Here is a 22,987-nt window from a genome sequence, read left to right on the forward strand (position 1 = left end):
CCGGGAATCGAACCCTCATCGCCTGGATCCCAGGTCGACGCTTAACCACTGAGCCACGCCCGGCCGGGCCCCATCCGCCATTTAAATAGCTATAGAAACTATCTCCAACTTTATTTTTTCTTTAGCTGACTTTATCGAGCGGCTACGTCCTAGGCACTGTCTTAAGAAGACGCCGGTCAAGACCCAGAGCGTGGGCGGTACCGGTCACCAGACGGCTGGAGGACGAGCACCAAGGCGACTGAAACCCCTAAGTCCCTGTAGCAAGCCGGCCTGCGGAACCAAACTTCTGACGCTCGGTTTCCGGGCGGCCGCGCGAGTGTGTTACGATGACTCGATTGCTTTTGCCTGGCGGAGGCCTGGCCGGAGCGGACGAGCGGCCGGAGGCTGAGGGAAGGGGACGCGCCTAGGACGTCCTGGTCTGGGAGGGGGCCTGGGCCGCTGAGACTTGGGGGGCCGCGCGGGGCCTGCTTGGCCGGGTGCGCGGGCGGGTCGGAGAGTTCTGTCATGTTTACACGCGCGACGACGCGCGCCTTGCGCAAGAGCAAGACCCTTCGCTACGGGGTCCCCATGCTGGTGAGTGCTGGAGAAAAAGTGTGGGGGCGGGATTGCGGAAGGGGTGGGACCTCAAGTTTGGCCGGATGGAGACCGCGGGGTACCTGTAGCTCGAGAGGCGGGGAACTGATGCCCGGGCTAGGAAGGGGCTGGGGTAGGTTGGGAGCTTTCAGGCAGCCCTATTTCTAGTCTTCTCCGGGTAGTGGGATCTCGAGGCCCCTCCTCCTACCTTCCGTGGTGCTTCCGAGAGCGACGCAGGAACCAGATTTTACTCCAAACCTGAATGATCACTAAACACCCCGCCCCGCGCCTCTACAGCTTGGCGGTGGCCCGGGTCTCTGGAACTAGACGGATTTGCTTAATGTAACTGTACGGTTGCGGGCATCTCCATGTTTCAGCTTCCTAGTTTGTGAACTGGCTTAATTCTTCCAGGGTTGTTGTTAAGTAAAACCTTGTGAATTGAGTGTTTAGCGCGGCGCCTGCCACATCGTAGCGGCCCTCGAAAGGTCGATGTTTATATTTTTAAAGCACTCAGGAAATTCCGAGTTAGCAGCTCCCTCCCAGGAACCCAGGACAAAGACCAGACCCCCCCCCCCCCCCCCAAGTAACATGTGGGTACCGTGATGACAGTGCTCCAGGAAAGAGATGATAGTGGCCTGGACTACAGTATTAGGAAACGATATGGTCAGAAATTGTCAGATTCAAGAAATATTTTGAAAAGTAGAGGTGACAACTCCGGAATGGGTTAGATGTGAGATAGGAATGAGAGGAGCTAAAGATGACTAAAGAAGTTGGCTTGAGCAATTGGATGAAAGTAATCGACATTTTCCGGGATGTGAACTAGTTAGTGATTAGGGGCAGGTTGGGGTAGAAAGAGTGTTGGGGTAAAAATCAGAAGGCTTTTTAAAAAAATGTTAATTTGTATATTCTTGCTAGACTTTTAAGTGGAGATGCCCAGTAGGAAGGCAGATCTTTAGTTCAGGGGGCTATTTCCTGTTGAAAATGTACACTTGGAGGCTGTTAGGTTATAGAGGCTACATTTAAATCCATGGAACTGGAAGACTTCACCTAGGGACTCAGTGTTGGTTGTGAATAGGTAGAAGAGGTATGAAACTTGGAAAGGTGAGGAATAAATAGAGGGAAACTGAGAAGGAGTTAGGAAAACCAGGGGTGTGTCTTTGCATTGAAACTAAGAGACAAAAATTATTTCATTTTACAAGGAATTCTCACATATTAACATTGCAAATATTAGCTGCTTATAAATCACAGATATGTACCTGATTTGTTGTATTTTGATTTATGTTGTTTTAATTTCATGTATTTGTTGGGATAGATGTTTTACATTTTTATGTGGTCAGGTTTATTGGGTTTTGAAATTTGTAGTCTCAAGGTTTTTTTGATATTCCAACTTCAAAATGATAAATTTTTATATTTCATGATGTTTTATGTCTTTTTGTGTTTTTTTTTTTTTATCCTCACCTGAGGATATTTGTTCCATTGCTTTTCAGAGAGAGTGGAAAGGAGACAGAAATAGAGAAAGAAACATTCATGTGAGAGAGACACATCAATTGGTTGCCTCCTGCACCTGCCCTGACCAGGGCAGGGATAGAGCCCAGGACCCTTCAGTCCTAGGGCTGACACTCTAACCACTGAGCCAAACTGGCTAGGGCATTGTATTTCTTTAATTGGTAATATTAATATATTGATATAGAAAGGAAGATAGGGATTAAACTTAATGTTTTTCCAACTGTTAGACTTTTGCAGCTTTAGGATTAGGAATTAAAGCCCATTAGATTATTGATGGGATGATAAAGCAACAATGACAATTCGAGGGCTCTTTTAAGATTGACCATATACTGAGGGATATGGCATATTCCCTGAGATTCTTTTGTCACTTGCTAAGGAAGTGGAGAAAAATGCTCTTCCATTGGCTTATTTTGTAAAATATAAAATTGAAAGAATTCTGGTCTTGAAGAAACAAGGCCAGAATTTTATTCCTGGCGTTATCCATTGTGATCATGGACAAGTCATCTATTAAATGGATTTTTTCTTTAGCTCACACGTCTTTTGTAAGGATGAACTAATAAAATGCTTGTGATGATACTTAAACCATAAGGTCAGGTACAAGTGTGGAGTACTGATTTTGGTATTTGGTAATGTGCTAAAATGTTTCCCAGTGACAGTATATAAAGCACCTGTTCTGAAAGGTGAATGGTAATTAACCAGGAAAAATAATCTATAAGATTTTGTATAATCTATCGCTGTTGGGGCATTTAGATTAGTAATCTATCAGTAGACTGAATTCTGCCCTTCTGTTTTGTTTAATTGTTTCCTTTCTTTGTTTCAGCTGTTGATTGTTGGAGGTTCTTTTGGTCTTCGTGAGTTTTCACAAATCCGTTATGATGCTGTGAAGATTAAAGTAAGAACTGTAATTGGAGTTTGACATGTGTCTGTGTATATGTATGTTCCGGTTTAGGAGATGTGTATACTCAGCATACTAAGCAGTCTGAGTCTTGTCTAGCCTTTCAGGACTGATATATGATGATTGGGCTCTTTCTTACTCTTTATAACAACACTAATGATCACATGGAAATGAATCAGGAAATGTGAAGAGTTTAGTAATTTTTCTCCTATTCACTAGAAAATTTGCAATATTGTTAGCTTTTTTGCCACAACATGTGCTCTGATGTAGTTGCTTTTAGGATTTAGAAGGGACTAAAGAACATGGGACAACAATTTCACTCCGTTTTATTACTTCAGTTTTAAATTAGCTATTTCACATGAATACCAGTAATTTTATGAATTATATTGTAGTGCATCTTTAGTAACTTATAGTAAAAGAAAGAAAAATTATTTTTCATTATAAATAGTTATACTTATCTTTTTATAAGTATCCCTTTGTGGAAGACTGTACTGGTTCATATCTATATGGTTGTCTTTATTTTATAGGTGAGGACACTGAAGCCCAGAGAGCTTAAGTAACTTGCCTAAGGTCATATGACTACTGAGGGTAGAGCTAGTATTCCCACCCTCAGTGATTACCCAATTACTGTCAAATTCAAGTCAAGTGTTACACAAGAATTCTGGTTGATTGAGAAGTAGGTAGTTTTTGTGTGTGGCACACATCTGATATTTGTTTTTCTCCGAGTAATAGATAAATTTCATTAGCAGATCTCAGTAACATGGGTGCTAAAGTAAAGAGTATCAAAGGCCTATTCAATTTGCTCAGTTAATTTTATGGTTTAAGAGAAACACCAACTCCAGCTAGTCTCAAAGACAATAGGTATTAGAATGAATATTACATTTTAAAAGAATATGGTACAATGGTTTCTATAAGGGAATAGGGCAATTATCAATTGAGTTAAAAGATCTGTTAGCATCCCAATTTTTGTTGTTGTTAATCCTCACCTGAGGATATTTTTTCCATTGCTTTTCAGAGAGACTGGAAGGGAGGGAGGGATGAAGGGAGAGAGAGAGAAGCATCGATATGAGAGAGACACGTGGATTGGTTACCTCCCACACCTGCCTCAACCAGGGCCAGGGAGTGAACCCGCAACGCAGGTACATGCCCTTGACTGGGAGTTGAACCCGAGACCCTTTGGTGTGTGGGCCAGTGCTCTAACCACTTGGGAACTCGGGCCAGGGCACATCCCAATTATTTTATTGAGGAATTCTTTTCCGTTTTGCTTTAAGATGAAAGTTGTAATAATCTGACCTTTGGAAGTAGGATAACACGTATATATTTGAAAAATAATTGAATAGTTGTCATATGTTTATCATGTATTAGATCCTACAGATAAAGATTTAAGAAACTGATTCTTACAAAGCTTATGGCATAATTGCAGCTGGAAGATATCTAAATGTGAACATGTACCCAAACATATAACAGTGCCCAGGAAAATGCTATATTAGAATTTTGCATAAAACATTACTAGAACTTCAAATAGAGGCATACAGATTAGATTTGGGAATGGGGTATTTGGAAGGTTTGCTAGAGGTGTCAACCTTTGAATTCAGGTTTTAAGAACGAGTAAGAGCTAAATGGGGGAAATGATTAATATTCTATAACAGAGGGAGTATTAAGTATATGGTCAGATTTTCATTTTAGAAATATCTCTTTGGCAGCATAGTACAGGGTGGATGGTGTTTGGGGGAGCAAGATAGTAAGGAAGAGATTGTTTTAACTGGAGGCAAAGAGACCTATTCAGATGCTTTGACAGTAGTATAGATGAACAATAATGGAATCTGAAATAAAATGTGCAATGAAGATAGTGAGAAATAAATGGGTTCCAGAAAAAAGTTTAGCAGCAAACATAGTATTTGATGATTAATGTGATATACATAATATAAAAATATGAATAAATCTCCGATGACTTGATGTTTGGTTTTGAGGATTGGATAAATGGTGGTGGTAAGTTAAGGAGAGAGAATGAAGGAGATTGGGATAACGGGGGATCTAGAAGATGGGGTTAAAGTAAAGAGAACAAAATTAGGTAAAGTTGAGAGAAAGAGGTTGATTGAAGTCAAGAGAGTAAGGTTGAGAGGTATGGTTGGTCAAGGTCTGTGGAAGGAGGCTGAGAGGACAGTTCAGGTGAGAAGGATCAGAGAGCAGGACCTGAGATTTAGAAGACTAGGTTGTTTGAAGTTGAGAAGTTAAACTGAGATAAAGTCGAGTCATTGAGTGAGGTTGTGCTCAAACAGGGTAGAGAGGATGAGGTGAACTAAATTTGAGAGGGACTAAGGATAAGATTGGTTGAGGTTGACAGGTGTTACAAGGTTTGAGAAGTTGAGATCAAGGGGGAGTCAAGAGAGCGAGATTGCTGAGGTTGAATTCAAGAGGGGGTCAAAAGTGGGGTTAAGAGGACAAATTTGATTGAGAAGAAGCAAGAGAGGATAAGTTGAGTTGAGAAGTTTTGACATGGGTAGAGAAAGGTGGCATTGATTCAGGGTAACCAACCATCTTAGTTTGCCTGGAACTATTCTGATTTTAGGACTGAAAGTCCAGCTTCCCAGGACACAAAATTTCCTGCTTTTCAGTCATGTGTGTAGAAGGTTGAAAAGGAAGTATAGAAACCATGAGACGACACAGGGATGTGATGCAAAGTATAAGGAACAGAGTTTTCTAGAATTTTAGAATACCCTGGCCCACCTAGCCATGAGATCCTAATAATATTGTAATAACTATATATGGTGACAGATGGTTACTGGACTTATTGTGGTGATCGATTTGTAAGGTATGTAAATGTTGAATCGCTATGTTGTAGAGCAGAAACTAATATACTGTGTGTGTGAACTATAATTAAGAATACGTTTTTTTAATTGGAAAAGAAAAAATAGAAACCATGAAATGGGCTAAGAAAATAAACTGAAAGCAGTAGCTTTCAATTTCAGTATGAAATAGATATGACATAGTTTCTCTTCCTGCCTTAGTGGCCATTGCTCTTTTATCTCCTGATTCTTAATGCTGACAGCCATGGATTCACAATAATATATCATCCATTGTTGCTTCATGCCAAGTAATACGATATAAGTGTGCAGTTAAGTGTGTTGTAATCCTGAGCATTACCAGTTTTTTTTTTGGTGTGTGTGTGTGTTTTTGGCTTTGTCTGTTGTACTTTGCGAGGAATTAGTGCTGGTTTAATTTTTAACATTACAAGTACAGTGACCAGGTTTCCTAAGATTCAGATAATAAAAATGAGAAAAATTACAGTACCAATGCCAGTATGATCCAGACATCACCAAAAAAGAAAGCTAAATGATTGTTATTTTAATGACAGATGGAAGGACACGTACAGCTGGATTAGGGAGTTAAAGAACCAAAACAGAGCATACTACAAAATATGCAAAAAAGAACTTGAGTTTGGGAGAAGAGGAAGCTGGGAGAGCTATTATAAACAAAGAGTTGTTCCTGTTGGGCTTCATGATCAATGTAGATCATGAGAGTTCCTCCCAACTTGATTTGAAATCAGGTTTCTTTTCATGAATTTTTACACTAGATTTGGGCCATACTTGCTGACCCCATGATTCTTTCATTGCTATATGGTATTCCACTAAGTGTTACCATTTTTTATTTATCCATTTTACCATTGACAGACATTTGGGTTGATTTGCAGTTTGCCTACTGAAAGTAATGCTGTTCTGAACATTCTTGTCTATTTCTTTTGTTGCACAAGTACAACTAAAGGTTGTAGGGTATGTATGTAATTTCCAAAGTATTTTTCAGAGTGATTCATCAACTGTAGGGGAGGAGATATAATTTTCCCTTTACCCTGCTAGGTTCTTGGCTGAGATTCTGCCTGTAATAAAAGACAGATTAACAAGAGAAAAACAAACAGAAGTTTAATAATATGTATACCTCCTATATACATGGGAGATACCCAGAAAAACTTAGTAAAACGCTCCCCCAAAATGTTCCAAGCCATCTCCTTAAATACCATCTTCAGGTAAAGAAGGATGTTTGGGGAGTCGGGGCAATTATTCCAGGTTAATGTGTACATTTGAGGGGATGATGGCAATCTAAATTTGCTGGGCTCAAAATTCTGTATAGACCTATTAGAAAGAACGTAATTATTTTACTCATATCTTCAAAAGTCATACGTGTTTATAATTTACTTGATCTGTTACTTTCTCGGAAAGATATATTAAGCTCCTCTAATATGTTTTGTGTATTACTTATATTTTTATATATTTTGCTGTGTAAATTTCAAAGCGATGTAGTCATGTAATATTTTATAATTCTAACATCATCTTGAAAATTTGTTCCATTTATGAATATAAAATGTTCCTTTTTGATGCTGTTTTCCTTGAAACTTTTGTCCATTAAAAATATTGCTATGGAGAGATCCAAGATGGCAGCAGATTGAGTGGAAGCTACACTGAAGCTCTCCCAGGACCAAACTGGAATTACAACTAAAATCCAGAAAAACCACCCTGAATAATCAACTGCAACTGAAGACTAGCTGGGGAGCACCGGCATAATCAAGGATGAAAAGTGGAGACCACATAGAGACTGGTAGGAAGTGTGGAGGTGCGAGAGGGCTGGCCGGGCTCCCACAGGCAGCAGCTGAAGGTTCAGAGGGATATCTCAGCTGTGGGCGGTTCCCACTGAGAACTCTGGGGCCTAACTCCAAACTGGGTTCCCAGCCCAGAGCACCAGGACTGAGAAAGGTACCCACATAACATCTGGCTATGAAAAGCAGCAGGGTTTCTGTGTGCCAGGGAGAGGTGGCTGGAAATGCAGGCATCCTCTTAAAGGGCCAACACACAAACTTTTGTGTGCAGCCACTCACCTTGGGCTCTGGCAGAGGCAGAGTGGACTAGAGCAGTGTGAGGAGAATCCAGGGGGGCTGGTTGGGGGAGTAGAGCTCAGAGGGCAGCCATCTGGATTCCGGTGCTGAGTCATTCCCCCATAAGGCAGAGGACTTCTTTCTCAGGCAGAAATTTACCTTCCAAGCAGCTTCTGCCTGGGGAGGAAGCAGTTGCCCCACCCTGTTGGAAAACCTCTGGCCCCACCCTGTGTAGTTTCTATAGCCTGAGGCTCATTAAGAAACTGAATAACAGCCTCTGGGTACTTTGGGTGTCTCCCTGATTTCCTTCTGGACCCAGGGCTTGGAAAAGCAGACCTTGGTACCCATCTTGGTCCTGTCCAAACACACTCATCCCCAGCAGAAGGAACAAGAAGCTGTGAAGTGTGGGAAACTTCAAGCAGGGTACTCAAGGCCAGTCACAAAGAGCATCTGACATTGGCCTACACCAGAGACCATCCCAAAGCCTGGGAGTCCTAGCAGATCTACCTAATCCATAGAAACAAATCCAAACAGGCAGCCAAAATGGGGAGACAAAATACAAGCCCCAAATGAAAGAATAAGTCTCCAGAAAAAGAGCCAAATGAAATGGAGATAAGCAATCTATCAGATACAGAGTTCAGAATACTGATCATAAAGATACTCAATTACATGAAAAAAGATATAGAAACTATGAAGGAAATTAAGAATGACATAGAAATAAAGAAAACATGAACATGGAAGGAATGAACAGCAGATTAGGGGAAGCTGAGGATTGAATCAGCAAATTAGAAGACGGTAGAAAGAATCACTCAATTAGAGAACCCAAAAGAAAAAACAATTAAAAAACAGGACTACAGTTTAAGGGAGCTGTGGGACAGCATTAAACGCAACAATATCTGCATCGTAGAAGTGCCAGAAGAGGTCAAAAGTAAGTAAGCAAGGGTTAGAGAACCTGTTTGAAGAACTAGTGGCAGAAAACTTCCCTAACCTGGTCAAGGAAAAAGTCACACAAGTTCAGCAGGCACAGAGAGTCCCAAGCAAGAAGAACCAAAAGAGGCCCAAGCCAACACACATCATAATTAAAATGCCAAAAATTCAGGACAAAGAGAGAATATTAAAGGGAGCAAGAGAAAAGCAATCTGTTACATACAAAGGAGCTCCCCTAAGGCTGTCAGATGATTTCTCATCAGAAAGCCTACAGGCCAGAAGGGAATGGCATGAAGTATTGAAGGTAATGCAAAACAGTGATCTGAATCCAAGACTGTTCTATCCAGCAAGGCTATCATTCAAAATAGATGGTGAAATAAAGAGCTTTCCAGACAAATAAAGGCTAAAGGAGTAGATCACCAGCAAACCAGCACTGCAGGAAATGTTAAAGGGACTGCTGTAATAAGAAGTTGGAATAGAGAGAATGAGAAACATAGGCCTAAAGAAATAAAATGGCAACAGATAAGTACCTATCAATAATAATCTTAAATATAAATGGGTTAAATGTCCTAATCAAAAGACATAGGATAGCTGAATGGATAAGAAAACAAGACCTAAATATGTGCTGTCTACAAGAGACCCACCTCGGAACAAAAGGCTCACAACAGGCTGGAAAAAAACCCAAAAAACCTTCTGGAGGACTTTAAAGGAGAGGTTGACAGCAGTACAGTCATAGTAGGGGACTTTAACACCCCACTGACTTCACTGGATAGATCTTCCAGGCAAAAAAATCAACAAGGAAACAGTGACTCTAAATGACACACTAGATTAGATGGATTTAATTGACATTTACAGAACATTCCACTTCAGAGCTGCAGAATAGGCATTCTCCTCAGTGCACATGGGACATCTCAAAGATAGACTACATGTTAGGACACGAAACAAGTCTCTACAAGTTCAAGAAGATTGAAATTATATCAAGCATCTTCTCGGACATTTACATAATGAAATACTATGCAGCCGTAAAAAAGAAGGATCCCTTACCCTTAGAGACAGCATGGTGAGACTTGGAGAATATCATGCTAAAGGAAATAAGCCAGTCGGAGAAGGACAAGTGTCACATGATCTTACTCATGTGAAATCTAATGAACAAAATAAACTGATGAATAAAGTAGATCCAGAGACATAGAAGCATGGAAGACTGAAGAATCTCAGAGGGAAGGCAGGGGTGGGTGGTGAGAGATTAACATTAGACTTTATGTGTATAACCCATGGACACAGACAGTAGTGGGGTTGAAGGCCTGGAGGGAGGGGTACAGGGTGGAAGGGGTCAATGGGGGGAAAAGGGGACATTTGTAATACTTACAACAATAAAGGTAAGTTAAAAAAAATATTGGTATGTCCCTGGCTGGCGTTGCTCAGTGCTTAGAGCATCAGCCTGTCCTTCAGAGGATCAAGGGTTTGATTCTTGTCAAGGGCAGGTACCTGAGTTGCAGTCCCCGCCACTGGTTGGGGTGCGTGTGGGAAGCATCCAGTCCGTGTGTCTGTGTCACATCGTCATTTCTCGCTCTGTCCCCCTCCCACCTTCCCTTCCACTCTCTCTAAAATCAATGGAAAAAAATATCCTCACTCCTCAGGTGAGGATTAAAATATATATAAGTGTATGTGTATATATAATTTATGTACAAAAGTATAAAAATATTTTATATATTTTATGTATATATAAACTATATATATAGCTATGTATTGAATATCCACCCCCACTAGTATTTTTTGTGTTGTATCATTTTTGTAACCTTCTGTCTTCAACCTTGTGCTTTTATTTTTTAAGTACATTTCTCATAAATAGTATAGTATATAGCTGGATTTCTAAAAATTTCAGTCAGAAAAATATTTAATAGATGAAATTCAATATTTACTGGAATTATTGATATGTTTATATGTATTTCTACCACTCAAAACAGCGATAGAGAAAACCTCAATCAAGTAGAAGCCAAGGAGGAAGAAATAAGAATATAGTAAAAGTAAAACTGAGGTTCAGAATAATCTCTCCATAATCAACATTGAAGAATAGTTTCATTTTATTTTAGCATTTAAAATTGAGGTTTTTTTTCTAATTCTCATCCCTTTGGTAAGTAATCTGTCTTTTCATCTTATTTTTCTTTTGAGATTTTCTTTTTATCCTTAATATTCTAAAGTTTTGCTATTACTTAAGATGGGCTTTTTTTGTTTTGTTGTGGGTATTTTTTATTGTGTTCTTTCAGTCTAAGGATTCATTTCTTTTTAATTACTGATTAATTATTTATTGCCCTTATTCCATTCTTTTCACTGTCTGTTTCTGAAACCCCTAATAGACATGTTGGAACTTTTGGATCTAGCTTTCATAATACACCTTTCATTCATCCCATCTCTTTGTGCATCATTCTAGTGAAATCCTCAGGTTGTATTTCTAGTGCACTAATTTGGTTGCTGTGTTCAGTCACTATTCAGCTATCCCATTTAATTTAATTTGGATTTTGTTGTTGTTGGTTTATTAATTTCAGCAATCACATTCTTCTTTCCTAAAGACTTTGCCATGCACAGGTAATACGGCACCACTGTGGAATCCTGTCTGATTTTTTCGTAGATACTTCTTTGTTTTCGGTACATGGAAGGTGTTCTTTTTTGTTTTCAAGAGCAGCATTCTATTTATTAGCATAACATTTTTGTGTAATAACATAATTTAGGGTGGCGGTGAATAGCATGCAGGCAGAGGGCCAAGGTTCAGAGCAAAGTTCTGCCTCTTTGACAAATTATTCAAACTCCCTGTGTCCTACTTTCCTTAGTTGTGATCATACTACTAATACTTACCTTAGGTTTTTATGAGGATAAAAGAGGTATTTATATGTCAAAATGCCTGGTACATAACAAGTCCTCAGTAAACATTAGCTGCTGTTAGTAGTAGTGGTGGTGGTAGTACTACATCAGTTATCATTATGCGATTCGATGGATGGATGGGTGATGGATGATGGAGATTTTGCCATGTGTTTGTCATCTACCATACCATCCTAGCCATCCCTTATATAACTTTAAATTGAAAATTAAATCCTACAGACTTAAATAATGTATAGGTCCTCTTTCTGTTTTACAGATTGATCCTGAGTTAGAAAAAAGACTGAAAATGAATAAAATGTCACTGGAATCAGAGTATGAGGTACAGTATGTTAATATAGTCTTTCTTTTGTAACAATCCTCCCTGTCAGTGACTGGTTCTGTCTGCCTTAAGGTAAACTTCAATGATTAACAGTGCAGAAAAAACATTTACCTTAACTATATGGTATTGGGACAACTATGTAGTCATTGAAAAGAAAACAAAGATGGATGTATATTTCATATACTATAAATGAATAAGTTTTAGATGGATCAAGAATTTACAAATAAAAACCCAAAATGCTAAAAGTCCGAGGAGGAAAAAAATGAACATTCTTCTTTGTGGTCTCGTGTCAAAAAAGCCTATTTAAAATAATGTGATACCGCCCGACCAGGCGTGGCCCAGCCATTGAGCGTCGACCTGGGATCCAGGCGATTGGGGTTTGATTCCCGGTCAGGGCACATGCCTGATGTGTGGGCTCGATCAATGACTCTCTAATCATTGATGTTTCTGTCTCTCTCTCTCCCTCTCCTTTCCTCTCTCTGAAATCAATAAAGATATATTTTTAAAAAATAAATAAAATAAAATAAAATATAAAATAAAAAATAAAATAAATAAATAATAAAATAAAATAATAAAATAAAATAAAATAATAAAATAAAATAAAATAATGTGATACCAAACCCAGAAGCTTTAAAAGTAAAGATTGGTGAGTTCATAATTAAAAATTCAGAAGTTCAGCCTAAAAATAAAAAAAAAATGCATATAAAGTCAGTAGTTAAGTGAGGAATCCTAAAAATATTTATCTTTATTATGATGAATTCATTGAAATATGAAGAACATCTACAAATCAAAATGGAAAAGTTCAGCCATTCAGTTGGTCAGTAGGAACATGGGCGAAGCATTGTAAAGAGTTCAGAGGAAGGGAAATAAATATCTTTCTTAAACTTGAAGAGATGCTCAACTTATAATGGGAATGTTAGTTAAAATTATAATGAGGTGTCATTTCCTACCCATTTGATTAGCATAAATCAGAGAGTTTAATAAATTACACATTGTATCATAGAATGTGATGAGGGAGGACGATGTCTCTCTCTATTTTTTACCTATGAATTATACAGGGGTGGGCAAAAGTCGGTTGACAGCTGCAAGTACAGTGTACATGAAACAGTTTCTTCTATTATTATTTATTTATTATTGTATTTATTTGTATTATGTAAACCTACCCCTGTATTTTTCTGTTTCTTTGTGTGTTTGGTCATTTTTTATTGAAAGGTGGACATTGTGAATAATACATTGAAGAGATTTGAACTTTTAGCAGGCAGTTCAATTATTGGCTGATTATTTTGAACTTGGTTTTGTGCTTTATAAGGGAGGAACTGTGGAAAGGCTTTGGTGCTTCCTAAACCCCGTTTTGTAGGTCTCATTGTTCAGATTGTCTCCCCAAAGGATCTTGTCAGAGCTTACTTAGTTTTAAGCTTTGTTGGATGAGTCTTAAGTAGGTCTTTCTCTTGACATCATTCTTATTCCTAAAGAGCAGCTTTTTGGTGTCTCAGCTGGCTGTGAAGGAAGCAACTAGGTATTAAGTCCACTGTGACAACTGCTGAAAATCCAGTACTGACACTGCTTTTCCTCAGCACTTCTTGACTCTGTTCCACAATCAGTTCTATAGCAGTTGGCTGTTAACTAGTGAGCCTTAGGTGGTCTCGCCCACCTAGGGCTCATACAGCCTAGTCTTCAACGACTGCATGTTTTGCAGAATTCTACAGAGAATCTTTTATTCACCAAAGATCTCTGAAGACTGGAGCACTTTTACATGAAGTTGTTCTGCCAACTTTGTATCCCATCCAATAATTATTCTTAAATTCTCTTGAGCATGTGTGTCTTATGTTATCTGGGTGAAGGCTATTATTCTTTTTTTAAAACCTTTTTATAATTTTGGATGATTTCATAACTATACTTGAAAATAATTTACTTTTTTCTTGCACATTAAATTAATAAAATTTTGTTCATCCATATATATTCAATATAAACTCCTGGTAAAACTATAAGTGAATTTAGAGAATGATTTCATTCACTACTTCCCCATTATTTTGTTCAAACCTATAACTTGCTACTTCTCAATATATGAGTACTGTGTCAGTAGTGATGCTGTGGAGGGTTTGTCTCAGAGTGGATTTTAGTTCTTTTAGAAACCGTAGAGTTTGGTACCTGAAGAAACCACGTAGACCATTTGTTCCAGCCTTTTTATTATTACTTATGAGGGAATTAGTGCCCAGATGGCTTCAGTTACTCGCCCAAGGTTATACAGCTCATTAGTAAAAGAGTAAAGCTCAGTATCCAAGTGTCAAGGTAAACTTCTTTTATTCCCTGTCTTTGGATATAAGCTATCCTGTGTTCTCTGAGCCTCTTTTTCTATTTAATTCACTCAGTTAGTCTAGAACAGTGAAAGCAGATGAATGGAAGTTACTGTTGGAAGGGTGAAGAAACACTCATGTTTTTCCCTTTTATCCTACCTTTATTCTTATGCCTGGGAGACATTTCACACTGACGGAAGGTACAGTGATCCAACTGTAGCTAAGTAGTTTTTATTACCCGAATGGGCTTTGCTCATGGCAGCTCTGGGGGATGTCTTTTCATTCTTGAGCCCATGCTCACTTCTCAGGTGCAGGACAAATCATCTTAGTCTGTTTTTGTCCTTCTAGCAGCCTTCGGGGTCTCCACCTTTGTTCTTTTCCTCTCACTTACTACTGTCACTCCTGCTAATGCATGCTGGTCATTATTCTGCTGGGTCAGCCTTTGGAGTTGGACTTCTGTTTTCTTAGCTTCTTCCCTTTCTCTGTGCTCTCAAAAACAAGGCATGTACATTTTTAAAATTTTACTTTAATCGTTTTATTGTGATGAGGAAAAAGATGGGCATTTACATCGATAGCAAGCAAGAAAAATTCCTAATCCTAAGAAATATGTCACTTCAGTTGTTATGCTTGATATGCAGTGATTTATTTACTAAAATTATAAGTGAGGGCCGTTTGGATTCTTTTCACTTGCTCATTGATGTCCTAATGAAAGCCACAGGACCCCTACACTAATATATATACTTTAATTTTTGTGGCTCTATAGAAAATAAAGGATTCTGCTTTTGATGACTGGAAGAATATTCGAGGACCCAGGCCTTGGGAAGATCCTGATCTCCTCCAAGGACGAAGTCCAGAAATCTTAAAGACTAAGACAGCTTGACTATGCTGATTTTTTTTTTAATGTTACCAGCTGAATTTGCACTACGTACTCCTATCTGGTGGAAAGAAAATTCCAGATCTGCAGAAGCCTGGATGTGAGTAATTTGGTGACAGATAGTCATGATTAAAAGATCAGGTACAGGTTTTTTGCTTCCCAACTCTGCCATTTGCAAATGAAAGTAACAGATGTTGACCACATATGTTTTATAACACGCAATAAAAATGTGAACACTGCTGCTTAACAACTGTCTTTTTTCCCGCTCTCAAATACACAGCCATGCTCCTTTTCCCCCAGCCACCAGGGCAGCATTTTGACACTTCAGCCTGATTCCTAATGAGAATAGTGTCTGGATCCAAATTCTCATAGGAACACCAAGCAGAGATGTTGTATCAACCTACATAGATAATACTGAGCACAGTCTGATAAGAATCTTGTCTTTACTTATAGTACCTCACATGGTATGCTAATCAGTTTCCAAAGCATCACTTAATGATTGTATTGATACCATTAATATGGTTAAGACAATGATACTTTCCTGGTTAAAACAAAAGTCGTGGAATATTACATATTATATGCAGAAATGGCAAATTTATTCAAGTAATCCACAGATGACTATAGTTTGGGAAACACTGATTGAAGGTATGCTTTATGCCTTGACATGCAAATTAACTAGTTTATTTTTTAGCTTGGCATGTGCTGTGATTTATTTTATTTATTTTATTTTTTATTGATTTAAGAGAGAAAGAGGAAGGGGAGGAGAGAGAAAGAGAGAGAAACATTAATTTGTTGTTCCACTTACCCAATGGTTGCTTCTGGTATGTGTCCTGAACGGGGATTGAACCCGCAACCTTGGTGTATTGGGACAACGCTCTAACCAACTGAGCTACCCGGCCAGGGCCAGCATTTGCTGTGATCTAAACGGTAGGCAAAAGGGTAGAATTGAGGAAAGTTAGTTTTTTTTACTCAGTTTCTTCTTTTCAGCCTTGTTTCCCTACGTTAATTGCCAAAACAATTTATAAATCCACCCACCTCTTCCGCAATCAAAATCCCTATTTTTGCCCTGGCTAGTGTTGCTCAGTGGTTCGAGTGTCAGCCCGTGTGTCAAAGGGTCTTGGGTTCGATTACTGGTCAAGTGCAGGTATCTGGGTTGCAGGTTGATCCCCAGCCCTGATCGGGGCACATGCAGGAGGCAACCAGTCAATGTGTTTCTCTCACATCAGTGTTTTTCTTTCTCTCTGTCTTCCGCTCACTCCCTCCCTTTCACTCTCTTTAAAAAGCAATGGAAAAAATATCCTCGGGTGAGGATTAGCAACAACAAAATAATAAATAATACCTATTTTCAGTGGGTCAGTGTTAGCAAAAAGCAAAGCAAGCTGATTATCTAGTGGTGATAATTTGTGATAGAGCTGACTCATAAGACTTAGTTATCTGAGGGGGCAATTGGTTTTCATAGGCAAAAACAAAACAAAATAAAACCTCTACTTAAGCTTCACTCCTTATATAGGATCTAACTCCAAATGGATCAGATTTAAATGTAAAAAGCATAAAACTTTTAGGAAAAAACAAAGTTTTTGGGACCTAGTATATAGTTCTTACCAAAAAATTCATAAAAGAAAAACATGATAGATTGGACACTTCATCAAATTTAAAACTTCTGATTTCCAAAGACCCTTTTGGAAGGATGAAAAGCCAATCCCCAGACAGAAAATATTGTAAGCCACATAAGACACACATCTAGAATATATAAAGAACTCTGAAAACTAAACGGTTAAAAAAAGCAAACAATCCAATTAGAAAACGGGCAAAAGACAAAGAGACATTTTACTGAAGAGGATATATGAATGGCAAACTCATGAAAAGAATGTTTGACATCACTGGCCATTAGAGAAATACAAATTTGTTTACATTGATAAATCATTACACATCTGTTAGAACAGCTAAAATTTTAAAAATTGACAATACCAAATGCTGACAAGGATGTAGAAAACTAGATCTCTTACATTGCTGGCAGGATAAATGGTACAATCAGTCTAGAAAATGTTTTGGCAGTTTCTTGAAAAACAAAATAGATTTCTGGTTTCCAGTTCAACATTGTAGAAACCTTGGAAGTCTTAACTGCCATCCTAACATAGAAAAAAGCTGAAAAACTGAAAATCCATGACTTCTTTAGTGCGTGAGAGACTAAGGTCACAAGACAAAACCACTACCCTGAGCACTTGAGGCAAATACAGAAAATCACACTTTCCCTGGAGGGGAAACCACCACTGGGAATAATTTAAAGGGTAATTGACTAATTACTAGAGACTGAGCATGACTAACTTGCAGTTAAAAAAGAGACCAGGCTGGGGGCATATTTTGTGTTTTACTTCCTGGAGCCCACCAGGTTCTCACAGTGAATATCAGAGAAAAATATCCTTGTGTTTCCAGCAGGGAAGGGGAAAGTAATCATTCAGAAATATGGCCCCCCCCCCCCCCTTCTGTTCTCTTTTACAAAAGCCTCACCTCAAAGGAAACTTATTTTGCTAGAGCCAAATCACACTGGGTTTTACCAGAGCCTAACCAAATGGGGCAAGGGAAACACCCAACTCCAGCCTTCCTTTCTCACCTAAATGGGAGTGGCGGGAGGAAGACTGAGAAGCAGTTGTGAAGGTCCATCCCAGGGGCCCATGATCACTAAAAGACTGGGACTTAATCATAAGATTATAGAATGTTACCCTCCCCCTACACATTACTGCCACATCATTAAAGGCCTATTCACTGGAGCTTCTTTTACCCAGTCCAGCTGGGTATCATGTCCAACTCAACAACAAAAACTACAAGACGTACTAAAAGAAAAAGCACAGTTTGAAAGTAGGCAAGCATTAGAATCAGATTCATATATGGCAGGGATGTTGGAATTATCAGACTGAGAATTTAAAATCTGATGAATATGCTTAGAGCGCTAATGGAAAAAGTACACAACATGCAAGAACAGATGGGTAATGTAAGCAGAGAGATGGAAGTTTTAAGAATCAAAAGGAAATTCTAGAAATCAAAAATGAACAGAAATGAAGAATGCCTTTGGTGGGGTCATCCACAGAGTAGACATGACTGAAGAAAGAAAAGGGAAGGGAGGAAGGAGGGGAAAAAAGGGAGGAGGAGGGAGCAGTAAATATTTAATTTCAGGCAAAGCAGACTTCAGAGCAAGGAAAACTGTCAGGGATAAAGAGGGATAAAGGAGTCAGTTCTCCAGGTAGATAGGACAGTATTTAACGTACTTGCACCTGATGACATAGCTGCAATATACCTGAAGCAATAAAACCAAAAGTTTTTTGTTTTTAAAAAGATAGACAAAATTGGCAAGGCTTTAGTTTTACCAAGATAAAAAAATGAAAGAAGACTCAAATTATTAAATCAGGAATGAAAAAGGGACACTACTAGCAACCCTAGAGAAATAAAGAACTATAAGGGAATGCTATGAACAATTATATGCCAATAACTTAGATAATTTAGATTATCTAAGTTATGTTCTATTATTGTCTTTGGAAAGACACAAACTACCAAAACTGACTTAAGAAGGAATGTAAATCTGAAAAGACCTATAACAAGTAGAGAATTGAATTAGTATTTAAAAACCCACAAGAAAAGGCCGGACCCAGAGGGCTTCATTGGTGAATTCTACCAAATATTCAAAAGAAGAATTAATACCATTTTTTCACAAACTTTTTCCAAAAAATAGAAGAGAATGAATCACTTCCGAGCACATTCTGTGCGGCTAGTATTATCCTAACACAAAAACATCACGAGGTAGACATCATAAAGTTACCAACACCTCTTAAGAATGCACATACAAAAATCCTCAACAAAATACTTGCAAATCAAATGCAGTAATGTTTTGAAAGGATTATACATCATGATCAAGTGAGACTTACCTCAGGAATGCAAGATTGATTTAACATTCAAAAATTATGTAATACCCTATATCAGTAGAATTGAGGACAAAAAAGAAACTATATGATCGTAATCCAGACGCAGAAAAACATCTGACAAAATTTGACCTCTCTTCATGATAAATACATTCAATAAACTAGGAGTAGAAAGAAACGTCATCAACCTGATTAAAGGCATCTACAAAACAAAAACAACTCACAGCTAACATCAAACTTAATAAGCAAAGAATGAGTGTTTGCCTCTAAGAAAGGAGAAGACAAGAATGTCTGCTCTCATCACTGCTATTCCACATTGAACTGGAGGTTTTAGCCAGGTCGATTGGGATGGCGAAAAGGAAATAAGCATTTAGACTGGAATAAATAAGTACAATGATCTCTGTTTGTAGATGCCATGACTTTGTGTGTGTAGAACATTCTAATGAACCCACTAAAAGCTATTATAACTGCCCGGCCGGTGTGTCTCAGTGGTTGGGTGTCGATCTATGAACCTGGAGGTCACATTTTGAATCCCAGTCAGGGCACATGCCTGGTTTCGGGCTTGATCCCCAGAGGGGGTGTGCAGGAGGCGGCCAATCCATGATTCTTTCTCATTATTGATGTTTTTTTTTCTCTCTCTCTCCCTTCCTCTCTCTGAAATCAATAAAAATATTTAAAACAACCAACTATTATAACTAATAAATGAGTTCAGCACTTACAGGGATATTCACTTAAAAGGGTGACATTAGGATTTGGTAAGACTGTAAACCTCAAGGGCAGAGGATGTTTCTTAATTATCCTCCCCAATCTCTCTCCTCTCTCAAGAACAACACCAGAGACTGCTTTCTGAGCTGATTTGCTGTGGAAGGTCCTTCCAAGCTCCTCGTAAGAAATTAATAGATTGATTTAAGACATTGATATCTTTTGCCTTTGAGAATCCATGGGAACATTTCAGTTTATAACGCAGTTGACTGGTGATGTTCTGTCATTGTCTTTGAGTTCCCCACATTAAAGAATACTCGGCTCTCTGACACAAAGTATTAGTAATCAATGTAAAATTTACTGAAGATTTCATAGAGAACAGGAGGTTTACACTGCACACCATACAATGAGTAACTCAGGAAGTCCCCTTACTAAATTTCTCTTTCCCACAACGTCCATCATGGGCACTCCATCTTCTTCTCACTTGGCCATTTCCCTCTGTAGGGCCCAGCTTCAATGGATCCTGGTTTTTCTGTTTCTGGATCTCTTGCTGTTAACCAATACCCTCCCAACGCATGCTCTTCTGCCCCCCTCTCCCTCAAACGCATTACTTTCATATGCACCGAGAGTCAGCTTTCCCCAGCTCCTGCAAAGCACCACATCCCTCCCCAAATGCTCTGCAAATAAGCTTGTTTCTGTCACAGGGAACTACAGAGGAACCATAGTGAGGAACATTATATTGTATAAATTAAATATATATGGATATATTTAATATATACATGCATTATCTTGGGGAAATTATTTAGCTACGTCATGCCCCAGTTTCCTTATGTGGAAAACAGGAATGATAACAGTAGAGTTAATGTGATTTAATTATGTAAAGCTCTTACAACAGTAACTGGCATAGAGAAAGCACTCAACAGATGTTAGCTATCATTATTAAATAGAAAAGGATTATTAGTGACAACAAAAGTTCTTATCAAACATCACATCTAAAGGAGTATTTTAATAACATTGCCCAGCCATCTATTAAATTAATAGCAATTAATCTCATGTGGAAAGATGTATCTAAGTGATCTTGTATGTCCCTTCTGCAAACAGCAATGTGCAGTGGGAAACCATGCAAACTTTTGCCTTTTTATATCTCTTTACAATTTTTTGGTTCCTTATCTGGCTATTTGTTTATAAGCCTTGTTCTTTCTGCTGATTTGCTCTAACAGTTCTCCTTCAGATATTACAAAGGGAGCCTGTGTCTTTTAACGCTTTGTCTTAGTGATTATGCCACACATTTGTTCCCTTAGACATGGTTAAAGGGTGTAGCCACAGAGCTAATATGATGAACGCACTGGAACACGTTTCCAGCGTTTCCTACTGAGTGCAACCCTATTGAAAATGGGGAGAACTGAGTACTTACTAAGGAAAAGCAAAAGACATTTAATTTCAGAAGTTGGCCGTTTATCTTTCAATTAAACAAAGAATCAAGAAAACCTACCTTTGATCACACTTTCTAAATTAATGAACTGTGGTCATTGGGCAATGATCATGCGGTATCTTCTCTTTCCAAAGATATTTTCTTTGAACCAGTGAATATTTTGTAACCCTTCCATTTCCTGTTCTAAGTTGTAAGGATATTTTCTTGATTAGGGACTCTTAAAAACAGTGTACTCTGATAAAAACATAAGATACTGAGCCCTGGCCAGTGTGGCTCAGTTGGTTGGAGCGCCATCCCTTACACTGAAAGGTTGTTGGTTTGATTCCCAGTCAGTGCACATACCCAGGCTTCAGATTTGATCCCGGGGGGCGGGGGGCACATACGGGAAGCAACTGATTGATGTTTCTCTCATACATCAGTGTTTCTCTTTCTCTCTCTCTCCCTTTCCCTCTCTCTAAAATCAGTGAGAAAAGAACATACCCTCAGTGAGGATAAAAACAAAACCGTAAGATATTGAGGTAAGGAAAAACTGTGTGAGTAGAATTATGGTGTAAAGAGTTGTGAATAGTGAGGAAGGGGACTGCCCCTTGGAGCTGAGCCACTGTCTTAGCTTTCTCCGTAGCCTGTGCACTCACAATAAGAAGAGCTCACCAACAGTGGCACTGCTGTTCATCGTTGCACTCTCCTCTCACGACATTTCTGTAATTTTTAGTCATAGTTGAGGGTCAAAGAACCGACACAGCTCCTTCTAATGTATATCTTGCCTAGACCTCACAAGGTGCCATCTTTTCCTTGTCCAGTGTCAGCTGTATTCCTGCCAGAGTGGTAGTCCATTCCCCAACACTTTGGTACCCTTAATATATATCTGAGTTCTACGGCATTGTCTCATTTTACACTGGGGATCGTTTCTGTATTCTCACAATGCACTCTTCCACACAAAGTACTTGGAGGGCATCTTTTGTATGTTAAACCTTTTATACCACAGTGGCCAAAATGATCTTGCATATTAATTGTTGAATAGCAGCTCACAGAGGCTCCTTACTGTTTGGCCAAAATATAGTAACATTGTTTGTTGTGACTGTTGCACATTTTGTGATAACAGTAGGTACTGTCACCACAAGGCATCTCATCCTACACATAGAAATCCCCAGGGCACCACCTTGACCGTCCATGGCACCAGTCAGAAAGGTCGCATTCACTGATGTGTATTCTACAGGGCTTTCCAGGAGAGGTCCAAGAGCATAGCACGCCCACGGTTTTCAATTCACAGTTGGAGCCGCAGCAAGCGTCCTTTCTGCACTGACGTTCTGACCCACAGTCTTCTTCATCGTCTACTACCTTGTTACCATGTTCCAATGGGGTAGCATTTCAAAAAGCCAGTGTATGTTCGCCTGACAGATTTCCTCTCCCGTGGTTAATGAGGTTTAAAGAACTTCCATGACTGCAGTTGCAGTGTTGTTTTCCTGCATACGCAGAATTTCTCCATGTAAGACATGCCAAGGTTATGGCCCAGCTGGTGAGCAGTAACCACTGCAAAATGAAAGAAACCCTCTTTGATGCATTTACAAACTGCTGGCCCAAAATGAGGGTAGCATACTCCTGAGTTTCAAGCCAGACCAAATATATGAGAAAAACTCTTGCCCACAAAGAGATGCCCAGAATAATGTGGCAAACAGAGATAAAGATGAGCACTTCCACTCACTGGAATTGGCAAGTAGTTGATTACGTCTTGAAAAGCTTCCCCTGGTTCCAAATCTCAGCCCCAATTAAGGAAGCATGAAGGGCTAGCTGTGGATAGATGGAATCTACTAATTTG

General features: G+C 39.0%; 1 protein-coding gene across 1 annotated transcript; it reads left to right on the forward strand.

The window, feature by feature from the left end:
* Positions 1-449: 449 nt before the first annotated feature.
* On the forward strand, positions 450-15,365 carry LOC148094046 (cytochrome c oxidase assembly protein COX16 homolog, mitochondrial). The gene is made up of 4 exons (XM_087819483.1): positions 450-573; positions 2,900-2,971; positions 11,896-11,958; positions 15,016-15,365. The coding sequence occupies exons 1-4, from the start codon at positions 505-507 to the stop codon at positions 15,130-15,132; spliced, it is 321 nt and encodes a 106-aa protein (XP_087675609.1). The 5' UTR covers positions 450-504; the 3' UTR covers positions 15,133-15,365.
* Positions 15,366-22,987: the final 7,622 nt, after the last annotated feature.

The sequence above is a fragment of the Miniopterus natalensis genome, chromosome 1 (assembly GCF_054644295.1).
Source record: "Miniopterus natalensis isolate mMinNat1 chromosome 1, mMinNat1.hap1, whole genome shotgun sequence".
NCBI classification, from domain to species: Eukaryota; Metazoa; Chordata; class Mammalia; order Chiroptera; family Miniopteridae; genus Miniopterus; species Miniopterus natalensis.

Excerpts from the sequence above, each read along its gene's own strand:
- LOC148094046 (XM_087819483.1), top strand. The coding sequence starts at position 505 with ATGTTTACACGCGCGACGACGCGCGCCTTGCGCAAGAGCAAGACCCTT. Across the intron at positions 2,972-11,895 it reads ATGATGCTGTGAAGATTAAA|ATTGATCCTGAGTTAGAAAA; the intron begins GTAAGAACTGTA and ends TCTGTTTTACAG. Across the intron at positions 11,959-15,015 it reads CACTGGAATCAGAGTATGAG|AAAATAAAGGATTCTGCTTT; the intron begins GTACAGTATGTT and ends GTGGCTCTATAG.